This window comes from Eumetopias jubatus, unplaced genomic scaffold, assembly GCF_037043125.1.
Source record: "Eumetopias jubatus isolate StellerSeaLion01/CBP00866 unplaced genomic scaffold, mEumJub1_p1.0 scaffold_5, whole genome shotgun sequence".
Classification (NCBI taxonomy): domain Eukaryota; kingdom Metazoa; phylum Chordata; class Mammalia; order Carnivora; family Otariidae; genus Eumetopias; species Eumetopias jubatus.
In genome coordinates this window covers 61526602-61542648 of record NW_028274811.1, presented here as the reverse complement: position 1 = coordinate 61542648, position 16047 = coordinate 61526602, and the positions used below count along the sequence as shown (strand labels likewise).

Below are 16047 nucleotides of genomic sequence, written 5' to 3'. Positions count from 1 at the left end.
TGAAACACCATCCAAGGAGGAACTGAAACCAGGGATATTAGGGCAGATGGATTTAGGACTCAGCCACGGAAAAGTGAAAGATAAGCTTGTAAGAAGTGGTATTTCCAGAGGACTGAAGGAAGAATGCTAATGACTTAAGTCCTAGGGGATTCAACAGAATACTTCTAAAATGTAATCAAATCTCTGATATTTTTCTGATATACTGGTATCTCTGATATGTATTTTCCCCCCAAGTCTCCTCTCCATCCTAAAGCCCCATTAGAATGCACGTGGCCTTGTTTGTCTTTATCATGGCCACAATCCCAAGGGCCTAAAAGAGTACCAGGAACATAGCAGGGACTGGAGAAATATATAGTGCATAAATAAATTTAATGTTTGCCTTCCTCACCTAAGGAAGCTTGACTCTCCAGGGTCTTTGGCACCCGATAGGACAGATGAAATAAATCTGGGCATGTTTGGACTAAATGTCTAAGGCGGCACTGCTGTCCTTTTCCAGCTGCACGACTTGTGTGACTTCTTTTAAATGGCACTCATTTCCTTAAGTTCTGGGATGCTGAGCTGTATTCTGGTGTGTTTTCCTCTCTTACCAAAAATAAAAGAACAGCTCCTATTAAGACTAGAACTGTTGAGCTACGCAGACATTAAAACAGAGAAAAGTGTTTCTTTTATTTGGTAAATATTTTGCTTTTGAAGCATCAGTGACTAATCACAGCTGTTTCCTTTAGTTACAAATGTATCCAATCAGGTAAAATTCCAAATGAAACACACAATCCACTAGTCTTTCCATTAAACAGTACAATGGGAGCCCTAAGCCTTGTGAAATATATGTATTAAGTATGCATGTATTCATCAAATCAAAGAAGCTAATGGGTCTCTGATTAGTGTTCTATTATGGTGATACTTGCATCTCACCTGGACGCATCTAAGACATGTGAACAAAATGCTATTAAGTAAGTGTAATATACACTTTGTTAAGTGACATCATTCTTGTTGAATACCCCAAACTAAATTTTGGCTAGAATTTCTCTCTTGAAAATGAAGAGCAAAGAGCTGGTGTTAAGGTATTCTTCTATTTTATGTCAATAATTTGTACTTCTTTATGTCAAAACTAAAACAAATATTAACCAAAATTAATCTCATCTAGAATTCACAAAAGATGGTGTTTCCAAAGGGTTTGTACACAGATATAAACAGACAATGGCTAGTACAATCCAGAACAAGGTATTCAGAAAAATAAATAGCAAATGAATTTTTATTAAATATTTTAAAAATACAGATTTTTGTGGCAATTTATAAATTCCTAATAATAAATTGTTATTTTGAACCAAGGAAACAATATAACCAAAAATTCAATTCCAAATGCAAAGCAGTTATACTTTGTTTAGGGGTGGTGCACATTAATGAATGGTTTTTAAAAGAAAGATGATTGTTACAATCAAGCATATAACCACTTAGTTATACCTAAGTTCTGTCTGTTAAAAATGTTGAGAGAATCCAATTTTAACATCTACTTTTCTTCAGTGACTTTCTCCAGTGATAGAAGCACTCTTTAATGGACAGCACTCAGGAAACGATGTGACCATTCTCCGATCATACTGGTATCTATAAAACAGGTCTCCAAGGGAGCCCAGCTCCAATTTGTGAAGTACGCCCGGTTCAGAATGTTTAACAATGAGGTGGTAACTAATGATAGTACCAATCATTATCAAAAATTAACAACTTTAGGTATCTTTGTCTTGGGTTCCTGTGGCTTAGGCACATCCAAAATTTCTTCATAGTCTGCACTCATTCCCTTTGCCCAGCGACCAACTGTGACCATTCGATCTGTCAAGGAATGGAAGTTAGAATGTAAGAAAAATGGTAATCAAATACATCCCCATAGTTTGGTACTGGCTTAGCAAAGGAACTAGTTTTGACATGAATAATCACAAGGAGGGAAGACTCCATCACTAAAGGAGAGTGAGCATTCTGTAATTGATTATAACCCTTGATTTCAGAGTACCACAGGCAATTTCTCTCCCAATTAGGGAAATGCAGCAACTGCTTTGCAATGCACAAACTGATGAGAAAGCTCTTTCATTCCTTCCCAGAGTTCATCATTATAGAGTCAATGAATTCCAAGAATCTATAAACAGTAGGACTTATGAGGCATCGGTTTTAAATGCACAAGATTCCACCTGTGAAATTATACAACATCTGCTTTTCAGTCTTGTCATTCGGGAAGTGGCAATCCTCCCAGGAGGGAGAATTCAAATTCCACTTCCATCATTTCAGTCTCACTGCCTACAATGTAGTAAAGACTGTCTTCTTCTAGACAAGAGCATAAACAAGAACTCTGGGTTTTCAAAGGGAAACGTTCGGGTAGGAAGTAAGAATGGGCAGACTTCTTTGTGTCGTACTGTGACTATTTGAGAGAAAAAGAAATGTGCTTTTTCCCTAAGAAGCACTGCTTCTACCCTCCTGTCTTTCTTTCACTCAAGATTATCATCATTCCAATCCAGGTAAACTAATATAATAATGGTCTCCACTTCCCTCACATACGTATAGTGAACATTTTTGAAGTTTTTGATGACCAACGGTAGTATTTCATTAGGAAGAAAATACAACTGGCCAGATGATGTGTAGCTAACACAATTTTAGTATTTTTGGAAGTTCTTATAACCAACTCTGAATCCTTTAGGTATAGATAAAGCAAACCATATGTGAGAATGCTCAATCATAAAAATGTTGAGTTATTTTCATACTATTTTCTCTTAATGAATCAAAATTTTTCTGTTAGTAACATAATTGGCTCTATTATTAAATTCATTAGTTGGCAAATAAGAATGTGTAAGAATAAGATGCTTTATAAAATCAGGGCCCTCTAGGGCTTAGTGGTCACCTTTTCCCCACCTGATAGTACCAGGACTAATGCTCAGTTACTACTGCATCTACTCCTGACAGAGGAATGATTAGGTTGTCATTGCAGTAGGAAACCAGGCTGCCTTAAAATCAGTGGTACCTCAGTGAATTAGTAGTAACAAAATTCAGCAGAAACATAGAATAATAACCTCAGGCCTTCTAAATGGAGGCCTAGAGATCTCACCTGAATTCTTACTCTCAGGGCAATCTTTCTTAAAATGTTCCACGGAACCACAGAGTCTGCAGCAACCACCTATTAAAAGAGCAGAGTCACTGAAAACCTCTCATGCTTACAAGGCATTGTAATGTCTCAAGGCACTTTTCTTATCTTCCTTGGTCCTCACAGCCTTGTCAGGTGCACAGGGAGGTGGAAACAGGAACATAGGTAGGTGCCACCATTCCTATTAATAAGTCCATTCCCCAGGCTTTGGGATCCCACAGAGCACTAAACTGTCCCTACACAGCATGTCTCGTACCTGGCCTTCAGGGGGGAAGAGGGAAAGAGAGGAGAGCTGTAACAGAGGAAGGTACTTGTGCTCTGGAGTGTCCAAGAGCCACTGCACAGAAGACCTTAACCGTGGTTAGATAGGCAAAGATTTGTGAACTGCTGAACTTGTGAGCAAAAGTGGTGTTCAGATGCATTTTTGGAGGAGGACGTCCACTGTTCTTATCAAATGATCAACAACCCCAAAAAAGATTAGGAGCCATTGCCCCACTGCTCATCTGTACAGGTCAGATGGGGGTGAGCAGTGACAAAAGGAATGAAATTCACTCTTGTTGTAGTGACTTCTATCTGCCAGGCACCCTAACCCTAATAAAAATGCCTGTCTGGCTACTTTAAGCAACATCCCAGGACTGTGAATTACAACACACAGGGTTTCTAAAATTAGTCTATCCCTTAATGGTCAAACACTGTTACTTAATGGTCAAGCATCATGACATGCTCATAATGTGAAGTGACTTACCCAGAAATATGACCCTACAGGATGTAAACCTGGCTGAATTCTCACTTCCACGTGATTTCTTTCCTTTGCTGCACTTTTCAAAAATATTTAGTCATTTTGCATAACCATGCAAAGCCATCTTTGTCCATCAGTCATGTCATCTGACCTGTGTCATAAGTTCAAAACTGAAAGGCACCTTTGGGCATTTTCCAGGGCCAGCTTCTTTATTGATGGAGATGCCAGAGTGAAATAGGACAGGTGCTCTGAACAATCTATTTTAATTCTCAAAGCTCTTCAAGGTGGATACCATAATTCATCAAATCTAAGACACCACTGGTTATAAGATGTATCATTATTTTACATACCTCTCAGAAAAAAAAACAAACCTGCCAATTACGTGGCACTCACCACTGGTAAGATATGTTTTGAGTTCAGAGACATTAAAATGTGAAAAAATGTACATCTTAGAATCAAGAAAATACAGTTTTCCATCTCCATTTAACAGGCGAGGAAACTGAGCTGAGAGAAATTAACTCAGCCAAAATCCCACTAGTGAGTGGTGGTACTGGAGCTATAACCAGTCAGCTTGATTCCAAAAGCTACGCCTTTTCACTGGACTTCTCCCATCGAACCCACGACATGACACCAAGAGGTATCTGGAACCTGATGGAACCAGCCATCACATAAGCACCTTACTCAGAGTAACAGAAAATTTCCTCCTTAAAGCTTTAGACATCACAGACTTTATTTAAGGAGCTTAAGATGTTAGTTGAGCTAAAGACAAGAAAGTTCCATGATCCCATGCTAGACAATTAACCAAGGAATTCAGAAACAAAGATTACTACACATATTGAAGAGTGTATGTACCAGCCCGTCTATCCAAAATGGTATGCTAGCCTGTGATTAAATTCACAACACTACTTTTTAAATCTTAGCTTGAGATATAACCCCTTTGCTTCTGTTGTTTTTAAAAGTAGATATTTATAACATACTCTCACAAATGATGCTGAAACAAGCACAAAGCTTGAAATATACACTTCAGTTTTTTCTGACTTAATATATTGTCATATTACACATAAAGTCTAGTACATAGAATAGAGTCTGATAAAAATTGAAATTCTTAAGGTGTTTTTATTTGTTCAAGAATGTATTCAAGAGCTGATTAAGAGTCTAAGTTAAATCACAACTCTGCATGATAACTCACCTTTTTTGAGATGTAAGGGAAACAGTACTCACCATCAGCATAGAGTCCTTTGGGATTATCAGGACAAGATCTGGACAGATGCCCCATTTCCCCGCAAACAAAACATTTTGCAAAAGGAAATTCGCCTGTAAGGATCAACAGTTCCTGGTAAGCTGGCTAAGTATAGAACAAGTTACATAATTCATAATTCATATTATTTTAAACACTGGGGAAAAAAAACCTTATTTTTTCAAAATATTAAGTGGCATGCTCATGACAAACTCTGCTGTCCAAAAAAACCCCACTTCCGACATTAACCAAATCAAAAACCAATAGAAAGAAAACATACCAAAAGCTGGGTCTACTTTGGCTTTGCACTTGGTTATTTCATGCTCTGTGGACCCACACCGATAACATATTCCAGTGCCCATATCTTGATTCTCAAGGGCAGCTGGGCAATCTGCAATCCCATGGCCAGGTTTTCTACAATGGAAACATACCTGGGGAAACAAAATGTGAGTTTCCAAATTACAAAACTACATTGGCTTTATTAATTCTTGTTATCAAAAATATCTTTAAAACATCTCTCATTTGTTATCTAGCTCTTTTTAAAAAAAATCTCAATATTTTATGTATGGAAAAAAGTTGTTTCATACATTCCTAAACAATAAAAAATGTCATTTCCATCAGACAGTCTCAGTGCTTTTGAAAACCCTCAATCCATAAATCCATCAATCTCAGACACAAAGTTAAAAATGGTTTCGTAGAAACTGCTTAAATGAATTAAGCAAATATGGACTATTTATTTCATTAATGGGAATGTCTCCACTAGAAAAACTGAGTTTTCTGGGGCGCCTGGGTGGCTCAGTTGTTGGGCGTCTGCCTTCGGCTCAGGTCATGATCCCAGGGTCCTGGGATTGAGCCCCGCATCGGGCTCCCTGCTCGGCGGGAAGCCTGCTTCTCCCTCTCCCTCTCCCCCTGCTTGTGTTCCCTCTCTCGCTGTGTCTCTCTCTGTCAAATAATAAAATCTTTAAAAAGAAAAACTGAGTTTTCTGTGGAAAATAGAAAATGACCAAAAATTATCGGTCATAATTAATACTAGTACTTACAAAGTTCATATAATTGAATAAATTTGAGTCAAATGATCCATTTAAATTATGATTCAAATATTTCATACCAGTAATATATCTTACAGTTTTTATATCTTTAATACATATTCCTTAATATTCAGAATTAGGTGTTTCATTTTTAGAATATGTACACAACACATTTTAAAGGAATAATTCTAAGATGAATTATTTGGCTCCAACGTCACACTAAACAATGATTTGGTTTCTTTACATACTACCCGGCAATTTGGAGAATAGTTATTGCTGCAATGAATGAGAACAGTAGTCATAATCAAACATGGTAGATACTCAAAGATATTTAAGCTATTTTATTTAAACTGAAAAAAAGGTATATATATTTCTTGGATAACAAATAGTTTATTTTTTTCAAAAATTTTTTTGAAAATAATTTTTTTTCAAAATAAGCACGGGATTTTTAAAAAGCAAATTAAACAGACAAAACATACAATATTTTGCAACTGTGTCCTTTCTTTTTCTCCTGTTTCATAACATACTGGAAAAGAATGAGTCCCTTTAATCTTCACTAACTTGTACATTTAGAATGAACTGGTCCAAACAAAGAAAATGCAGTTGTTATACAAGTTCAAGAAAAGCCACGGCTAAAAACTGGATCACCATATTAAGACTTGAAGTCTTGAAGTCAGCATGGTCTCTAGTAACCCGACAGTTCACTGATTAGGTTTCTACGTTTTTTGTTTTTTTTTTAAGATTTTATTTATTTATTTGATAGAGGGTGTGCACAAGGTGGGGGGCAGAGGAGAGGAAGAGGGACAAGCAGACTCCCTGCTGAGCGCCAAGCCCTACACTGGGCTGGGGTGGGGGTGGTCCATGGGAGGGGGCTGGAGGCGGGGCTAGAGGTGGGCTGCATCCCAGGACCCTGGGGGGATCATCACCAGAGCTGGTCAGACACTTTTAACTGACTGAGCCACCCAGGCACCCCAGGTTTTTACCTTTAAAACCTGATCTTCATGTAGATGGGACTTAATAAATTATCTTCATTTGTTAGCAATTAAGAACTGAAACTTAGGGGTGCCTGGGTGGCTCAGTCGTTAAGCATCTGCCTTCGGCTCAGGTCAGGATCCCAGGGTCCTAGGATCGAGCCCCGCATGGGGCTCCCTGCTCTGTCGGGAGCCTGCTTCTCCCTCTCCCACTCCCCCTGCTTGTGTTCCCTCTTTTGCTGTGTTTCTGTCAAATAAATAAATAAAATCTTAAAAAAAAAAACCTGATACTTAGAATGAGGTATTAAAAATAAGAAAACAAGCTATATACTATTTAAAGTATATGCTTTAATATAAAGCATTTTTTTCTTGAAAACCAATGTCTTTCTCCTTTAATTACAAATATAAAACTTCTCTTGAAAGGTCACAATATTAAATTTTTTCAAATAATATGCAATTCATCATATTGCCTATGTCAATGAAATTATCTTTAAGTTACATTACCTTTAAGTTAAATTAACATGATAAAAAAGTTTTTTTTAAGATTTTATTTATTTGAGAGAAAGAGAGAGTGTGAGCACACATGAGTGGGAGGAGAAGCAGAGGGAGAGGGACAAGCAGACTCCTCAGTAAGCATAGAGCCTGATGCAGGGCTCAATCTCACAACCCTGAGATCATGACCTGAACCTAACAAGAGTCGGATGCTTAACTGACTGAGCAACCCAGGCGCCCAGATAAAAAAAATACTTTTAAATAATTGTACAATTTAAACAAAACTATCCTGATCCAAATAAAAATGATTACCTTTTCTGTCCAAATTTATCCATAAGGAATGTTTGATCAGCATTATCTCTAAATAATTATCTGGAAATATGTATAAAACTAATCCTGCAAATAAAAATGAAGGTGTAAAATAATACTGATTTTTATGTATCTTACTAGAAGACTTGGAAAATTCACTTAGAGAAGGGAAAGAATTATACGAAGTATTACATTTCCCATGTCTGACAGTTTAAAAATCTAGTGCTAGGCACTATAGAAATCAACTTGTAGCCCTAACATTCCTCTGAGAGTAGCATGGAGGAGGGAAGGAACAATGACTAGGGACAAACTCAAGGGGTTTTAACTCTTACTACTCTGCTCCGTTACTAACTAGTGTGATTCTTACTAGATCTCATTCCTGTGCCTCAGTTTTTCATGAATAAAAACAAAATATCCTCTCCAAGTAAAGGGAACCACACATATTTAACCTGTTGCACTTAACCCTCCTCCTTACTTTTTTTTTTTTTTATGGCTTTATGAAAAGCTATTGGAAGGCAGGACTAAGAACATAGGTTTTGAAGTCAGACAAACTCTGGGTTTGAATTTCCTCTCTGCTACTATACTCACTAAGTGGCTGTCAGCAAGATACCCTGTCTACACATCAGTCTTTTCTCCCCATATGAGAATAATGCTACCATCTTTATAGTGTTATTGTGATAATGAGTACATCAAGTGCCTAGCATGTAGGAAGTGCTAAAAAAGTCCTAATGTTATTACTAGCCCTCAAAAAGATGCTTTATAAATCTAGTATGCAAGAGCATTCAGACTCTGCTAGAATATACATGTGTGAGTATATGAATAATAGTTATGACCTATATAAAGTAACGTTTCGGTAGAAGTAACGATCTTACCATTGCATTTTTCTTTGCTGCTTGTCTTTTTAGTCTTCTCCCTTCCCGTCGACTATCTTTCTTTAAAGCAACTGCAATTTCTTCCCTTGCCTCCTCATTGTCTGTTGCTATCATCTCTCCATTATGAACCATCTGTGAGTTTTGTCTTAGGTATTCCATGAATCCATTTACATCTTCATTTAAGTACTCCTTTTTCTTTTTGTTCTTTTTGTGTTTTGCTTGAGGAGCATCATTCTTAACAGAGAGCCTTTTGGCTTCAAGTTGTTTACTCTTTGGTAGATTTTGGCCCTCTCCCTCAAAGGACCCCTTCTTCATGTCCTCCCATGATGTTGCAGCCAAAGGTCTCTTGTTATGTGCGGTAGTAACTCGTGCCCACCTGGTCATGATTTCATCAGCGGTACCTTATAAAGCTTTAAGACAAGCATGGTTGGTTAGTGACCATTAAAAAAAACAAACACTAAAGATACACACGGTATCACATTATGCCCATATATTAAAGTCTTAATTATTAAAACACTTTTTACTTCATTTAGGTATTTGTATATTTAATTCTATAATATGCTGCATAGATATGCCTATAAATCTAGCCCTTACCAGAAAAGCTACCACACCAGTTAAACAAACAAAAACAACACGTATATAAATGCTTAAAAGTGTAAAACAATTCATGAAGTAACGAAATTACTTTGTAAAATTTGAATCACAAAGTAATACAGTGAATGAAGTTACTCTTCCCGTATTCTGCAGTTTTCCTGGCTGTTTCCTATCTGTAAATCCCAAGGCTACTTTCTTCCCATCTTCTTGCTTAGTTCAGTGAAAACAATTTGCATAGCAAATTAACTATTCAGAAATCCTGTCCTTTGACGCAAAGTTTGTCACTACAACTCTTCCCGGCAGATTAAGTAAAATATACACAAGTGTTTACGGTCACGTGATAATGCTGGGTCTTCTATTAATCAGGGTATAAACTACTACCAGCCCAGTGGTTTCAAATCATTTTCAATTATGAAGCCGCGCCCCCTTTAGGGCGGCATCCCGTGTACCAACCAGGGTTAAAACCTCAGCTCTCATCGTTAGAAACATCCTGCAACACACGCTGAAGGGCGGAGCCAATGAATAGGTGAGACGCGACTCAGCACTTCTACACCACGCGCGCACACGCATCACCGCAGATCCTGCGGCTGTCACGGTAAGGCCTGGAGCTGTTCAAGAGGTGGACTGTCCTTCCGCTGAGTACCAGGGAAGGGGGGAAGCTCTGAGTATCAAGATCTAGTCGACGGAGCCCGCTTCCACGGCGGGTCCCAGTGGGGCTGGATGCGCCAGCCCAGGCGGCGAGCACCGGACAGCTGAGACCGGTCCCCGCGACGGCGCCCTCGGCGGGCCTCGCATCCCGGCACTCCAGCCTCATCTGGCGCTGAGAGCTGTTGGGGGCCTACCAGTCAGTCGCTGTGCCTTCCCGCCAGGTCCCTGGGAACGAACCGGAGGACTTTACGGCATCTGGGTGTCCCAGGGTCCTATTTCGCTTAGCCGTGCGTAACTGCTTACCGCGCACGAATCCTCCAGGGCAGTTGAGGTAGCGAGCCAGAGAAGCCCGTCCCCCGGCGACCGAGTCGACACTCGGGACCGGAAACACGTTGTCCCCGAGTGCGCGTCACTTCCGGCAGGCAAAGCTGGTGTTGGAGGCGTACGCTAGAGTATTTCCCTGCGCGGGTAAATGCGGCTGAGAATTTGTGGAGCGCCTAGCGTTTGAAGGGTGCAGCGCTGCACACACGGGGACGCAGAGATGAAGAGTGCTTAATCCGTGCTGTGTGGAACCCACGGTGTAGTGGAAGAGTTGCACGGCAGGATGGGGGTGTGGGAAACACTGGAAAGATTTGAGGTGACCTTTGAACTGTACTTCTAAAAATAAAAACCTATCAAATTTGGGGCGGGAATGAGTTAAGGGCTTTCCAGGTAGATGTAAGGTAAAAAGTCTTAGCGCAGTAGTAGTGGGTCATTCTCCTAGAAATCTAAAAAAAGACATTTAGGGCCCTATTGGGTGGAGAGTTGGTGCCTCATGATCCTCCTGCCCAATGCTAGTTAAGCCTTCAATTGAAATAATTATACTTTGGGGCCAAATGATGGTGTCTTTTTAAGACGAAAACGCTAGTTTCTTAATTCATTATCTCAGCCTTCTTCAAACAGCTACCCCCACCAGTTGTACTTAGTGGGGACAAATGGCATTATCACGTCACACTGTTCACCAAGGTCGCTACTTCCATGTCCATCATTATGTTCAATCCATCTTGCCCCTTAACTATCTTTCCACTTTATCTCCACTGCTACCTCTGTCTCAGGTTTCATCCCATCTCGCCTGGATTACTGGCAGCTGGTCTGGGCATCTACTTTTTACGCCACTCCCTCATCCATTTCCATGCCTTAGCGAAGTGAACTTTTGAAAGTGTAAATCAGGGGCGCCTCGGTGTTGCCGTTGTTAAGCGCGGACTCTTTGATTTCTGCTCAGGTCAAGATCTCAGGGTCCTGGGATCCAGTCCTGAGCCCTATCTGGCTCCACGGCACAGCAAGGAGTCAGCTTGAGATTTTCTCTCTGCCTCTGCCCCTCCCACTCCTGAGCGCGTGCGCCCTCTCTCTCTCGCCCTCAAATCAGTAAGTAAATCTTAAAAAAAAATCATTGTTACCCTTTTGCTTTAATCCCTTCCATAGTTTCCCATCGCTCTTTTCCTTTTTTTTTTTAAAGATCTTTTTTTTATTTTAGAGGGAGCACACATGTGCGGGGTGGGGGGGGGGGGAAGAGGGATAGGGAGAGAGGATCTTAAGCAGGCTCCATGCCCAACGTGGAGTCCCACGCAGGGCTCAGTCTTATGACCCTGAGATCATGGCCGCAGTCGAAATCAAAAGTCAGACGATTAACACACTGAGCCACCCAGGGGCCCCTCCCATTGTTCTTAAGATGAACTTCAAACTCCTCAACTTGGTATTAAATACCTCCCTACTTCCCTAGTCTCATCCTGCACAATCTCCCCTTTTTTGACCAGGAGACTTTCCTCAGTTTCTCAAATGCTGCATGTACCTCGCTATCTTCAGGCCTTTATAGCTGTTGTCTTTGCACTGCACCCTTTCTTCTTTCAGCTAAGGTATTTATCCTTAAAGGCTTTTCACATTTTATTCGTAAGCTTTCCTATTCCCCTCTCCTGCCACCCAAATAATGAATTGTGTAATAAGTTTATTGTATTCCTGTTGCCTCTTATATGTAGTTGGTACTCAGTATGTTTTTGTTAACTTAAATGGGTAAGTACGTTGCAATGCTTGTTAAAGCAAACTAGGAAGTGACCTGATTTTCTTTAGGAGGAAAGATTAAAGTCAATGCTGTAGGAATAATGGGATTTGGTATGGTGAATATCACAAATATCTTCGGTCTTATGGTGGGGGAAATTGTAAAAGATAAATTCCTCCAGCTCTTGAAGAGAGGGAGCTTCCTAAACGTTGTATGACTATCCACTTCATACTGTGTTCTCAACCAGCTGGCTTCAGGTTCTAAGCACTAACCTAGGGACATTTCATAAAGAGGTTTTCTTTTGTAGAAGCCAGGTACTTGCACATAATGTATACCACTAGAGGGTGCATTCAACTAAAACTTATCTTTTTAGTCTTATGTTGAATTTTAAAGTGTAGAAAGTTGTTCATTTCCTGGCAGTGAAGGAACATGAACTCAAATTGTTTTTGTGGAAGTACATCAAGTGAGGATTAGTAATTGAATAAATAAGTCATGGAAATCCTGTGGGATTCAGAAGAAAATCTCACTATTACTACTAATAACAGCTAACTTTCATTGAACATTTTATAGGTACCTAGCACTGTGTGCTGAATGCTCTTCATTCATTGCTTACTTCACCCAGTATCCTGAGAGGTAGGTACTATATTTTGTCCATTTTACAGTAAGGAAGCACGCTTGGAAAGCTGAGGTAACTTACCCAAGGTCACGCATTAGTAAGAGGTAGAGTTATGATTTGAATGAAGATCTCCGTTCAAAGGTGTGGGCTCTGCTACTATGAAATAGTGCAGGGGATTGTTTGCCTGCTTGAACCGGCTTTGAAACTAAATTATCCTTGCCCATGTGAGACTTTATGTTCTTAGAATGTACTCACTTTTACAGTTGATGGGATTATCTTTTTATTAAATTTTAGCCATTCAGATATTATTGAAATACAAATATGCTATTTTCATAGCAGTATTATCTACAGGGTAAAAAAAATTTTTTGAGAGAGATCTAGAGCAGGCACATGTAAGAGGGCCAGGGCCCGGGGGCCAGATCTCAGGCCAACTCCACACTCAGCCCAGAGCCCAGTGCGGTTCTCAATCTCCTGACCCTGAGATCATGACCTGAGCTGATATTGAGTGTCAGACACTTAACCAAATGACCCACTCAAGCACCCCTCCACGGGTGAATGTTAAGTGAGGATCTTAAGTTTTGGTTATGAAGGACCAAAGGACCTCATTTTTAGAAAATTGTCAAGTGTATTATGCAGACAAAAAAGGATATAAAACATACAAAGTAATTATAAAACACATTCATGTCAAAACTACCCAGTTTAAGAAGCTGACTATTGCCAGATATTGATTTAAATTATATTGTAATTTTTTACACGGGCAATACATTTTTTTGTTTCAAACAAAATAGGCAATACATTTTTATGTTTCAAACAAAATAGTTATGATAGATATATGATAGATTTCTATCCTGATAGAGATTTTGAGCAAAATATAAACAACTGTGTGAGGATTCTGAAGAGTAAGTAAATGCAGACCCTTGTGGAGGGAAGTCAAAATCCAAAGAAGCAATTAGCACATGGGTGAGTGTCTGCGTGTGAGTGTGTGTGTGTCTTGACCCAGAGAGTGGGTCACAGTCACAAAGTGCATGAGCAGCTAAAACTGTAACAGAAATCCTGCCATCATTTTTCTGGCTGGAAGAAACAGGAAAAAGCATGTAGCAGCCATACCTGGAAAGTGAGGGGGAATCCTGGAAGGGAGAGAGCCATAAAAAGGATGTTTCTCCTTCTGAATGGAAAGCCTTGAGCTAGCTCCTGACCCCACATGCACAAGACAAACTCAGAGGCTTAAAGAAATGAACTGAGATTTGATGGCCACCCACAAAAAAATGAGACAAAGCCTGTAACACAAGTCTAAAAAAGTTAATTGCCTACTAAAATGTTTTTTTTTTTTTTTGTAAGGATTAAAACAGGATTCAGAGTATATACAAAATACCATCCACAATGTCCAGGATAAAAATCCAGAATGTAAACTTACACTGGTTCAGTGGTACTTTGAATTCTGGTCTTTTTCCATAATTTGCCTGCTACTATTTCTTTTTCAAGTCCTCAAATAGCTGATCTATGTGTTATGTTTTATAGATGCATTCAGCGGGAGACGCAGGGTGGAGTGTGCTCATTCTATCTTACCTGGAATTGGAACCACTCCCATTAGAATTTTGAATCCTCACTCTTGTCTAGATTGTGTCAAGGTAAGAGGTGCTTGGCCAGCCTAGCTAAAATGACCAGTAGGTGCTGCAGGACTAGGAGTGTCCAAGGCCCAGCCTCAGGGAGCTGGCCCTCTAGCTGAGTCTTAAACTAGTGTGAGCAGATTCAAAACAAGCTCTTTATGTATTTGGAATGGAGGATAGTGAATCTAGAAAGGATGGCTGGGACCAGATATTGCCAATTGAGTGTTTTTTAATGCCAGATCAAAGGGTTTGCATTTTATTCTTTAGAGCTTAAGCAATGAAGAACTATACATAATTTTTTAGATTATACAGTAGATCCCTTAAGATGGATCTAGAGAAGAGTGTATGTACATAAACCTGTACCTGATGGTGTGCTCAGAACCCTGACGCTTACTGAACTTCTTTGGAATATACAGAAAATGAGAGAGAGTGGAAAATAATTAATGACCCTACTATTGGAAATCAAAATGAGATCCAGACCAGTGACATTCTAATAGCTTCTTTCTTAAAAATCTATCAATTTTTTAAGCTGCTTTAGAACCCCTATAATAAAACCAATGGGTAAAGCAGTTATGAGTTCCTTTTTTCTTCTTTCAGCATCATTTTACACTCTTTAATGAATATGCATTATTTAGAATTTTTAAAGTTTTTTAATTTAAATTCAATTTAATTAACATATGGTGTATGGAGGTAGAATTTAGTAATTCATCAGTTGTATATAACACCCAGTGCTCATTTCATCAAGTGCCCTCCTTAATACCCATCACCCAATTATCCCATCCCCTACCCAACACCCCTCCAGTAACCCTCAGTTCCCTAGAATTAAGAGTCTCTTATTCTCTTATGGTTTGTTTGTCTCCCTCTCTGATTTTTGTCTTATTTTTCTAAAGAGTTTCTTAATCCATAAGAGTTTTGAAACTGCACATGAGAATTTCCAGTTATATATAGATTTATAGAAATACATACCTCAGAAATCTTACATTCTTGTTTTACGGGTCAGTAAACAAATGTCAGGGAAGTTAAGTGACTGCCATACTAGTGACGGCTTTATTAGCTGGCATGCACATGGAGGTGGCCCTGTGTTTTTTATTCTTCATTTTCTCAGTAACAAAGTTACAAGCAGTATTGCTTTATTTCAGAGGTGGAAAAAAAAAGGTATCTGAAGTGTTGAACAGGAGAAACCCATTAGTGGAAGTTGCTTGAGGTCACTAAACAATAGGGAACGGGAATACTATGACACTTGTATTCTCCCATGGAAAAACTTAAATCTTTTTCATATTCTTTGTTTAAACATGAGTAAGAATAGCATTGTGAATATTAATCACAAAAGTGATGTGGCCCTCTGACTCTAATCTAACCCTCTTCTGGTGTATCTCTCAAGTTCGAGTTCCTAATCATGCTTTTAAATAGTGGTTACAGCGTCTAGTGCTTCAAATGAATACTTAAACCTAAATTACATATAAGTGGTAAGATTTCCAAGCTCTCTTCTCTGAAAGGAGTACTTCTGCTTCTCCCCTTATGTCTGAGGAAATGCTACCTGATTTGGGCCCTGGATGATCCCTTCAGAAGGAGCAGTAGGAGGTCTGTAGTTATAGATGGAATTCAGTAAAATGAGGTAGGTGAGGAAAAAGCATTTTTTGACATATACTGTATGCCAGTACCTTCTTAAATACTAGATACATAATGACAGAGTCCTTGCCTCTCAACAAACAACAACCTGTGAGGGTAAGATACGCAGACTGGTAAACCACTGGGAAGGCAGTAAGGGAAGGAATTACACT

General features: G+C 39.3%; 1 protein-coding gene and 1 long non-coding RNA gene across 5 annotated transcripts in view; one reads left to right on the top strand and one right to left on the bottom strand.

Annotated features, from left to right (window-relative positions):
• Nucleotides 1–1290: 1290 nt before the first annotated feature.
• On the bottom strand, nucleotides 1291–10400 carry ZCCHC9 (zinc finger CCHC-type containing 9). 3 transcript variants are annotated; one of them, XM_028114517.1, is made up of 6 exons: nucleotides 10315–10400; nucleotides 8770–9179; nucleotides 5378–5528; nucleotides 5082–5174; nucleotides 3086–3154; nucleotides 1291–1824 (listed from the first exon to the last, which is right to left on the bottom strand). In XM_028114517.1, the coding sequence occupies exons 2-6, from the start codon at nucleotides 9151–9153 to the stop codon at nucleotides 1706–1708; spliced, it is 816 nt and encodes a 271-aa protein (XP_027970318.1). In that variant the 5' UTR covers nucleotides 9154–9179; nucleotides 10315–10400; the 3' UTR covers nucleotides 1291–1705. The 3 variants fall into 3 exon arrangements, with proteins under 3 accessions (XP_027970318.1, XP_027970320.1, XP_027970319.1); XM_028114519.2 differs by having other exon boundaries at nucleotides 10249–10379; XM_028114518.2 differs by lacking the exon at nucleotides 10315–10400 and adding an exon at nucleotides 10206–10294.
• Nucleotides 9878–16047, top strand: part of LOC114217611 (uncharacterized) — a 35999-nt gene continuing 29829 nt past the window's right edge. Inside the window, exons 1-4 of one of the 2 annotated variants that reach the window (XR_015768183.1) lie at nucleotides 9878–9958; nucleotides 11273–11415; nucleotides 12614–12676; nucleotides 14178–14287. This is a non-coding gene — a long non-coding RNA (uncharacterized LOC114217611). The remainder of the gene's footprint in view (nucleotides 9959–11272; nucleotides 11416–12613; nucleotides 12677–14177; nucleotides 14288–16047) is intronic. The other variant, XR_003611002.2, reaches the window with a different exon arrangement.

Excerpts from the sequence above, each read along its gene's own strand:
- ZCCHC9 (XM_028114517.1), bottom strand. The coding sequence starts at position 9,153 with ATGACCAGGTGGGCACGAGTTACTACCGCACATAACAAGAGACCTTTG. Across the intron at positions 3,155-5,081 it reads CAAAGGACTCTATGCTGATG|GTGGTTGCTGCAGACTCTGT; the intron begins GTGAGTACTGTT and ends CTCTTTTAATAG. Across the intron at positions 1,825-3,085 it reads CCCTGAGAGTAAGAATTCAG|ATCGAATGGTCACAGTTGGT; the intron begins GTGAGATCTCTA and ends ATTCCTTGACAG.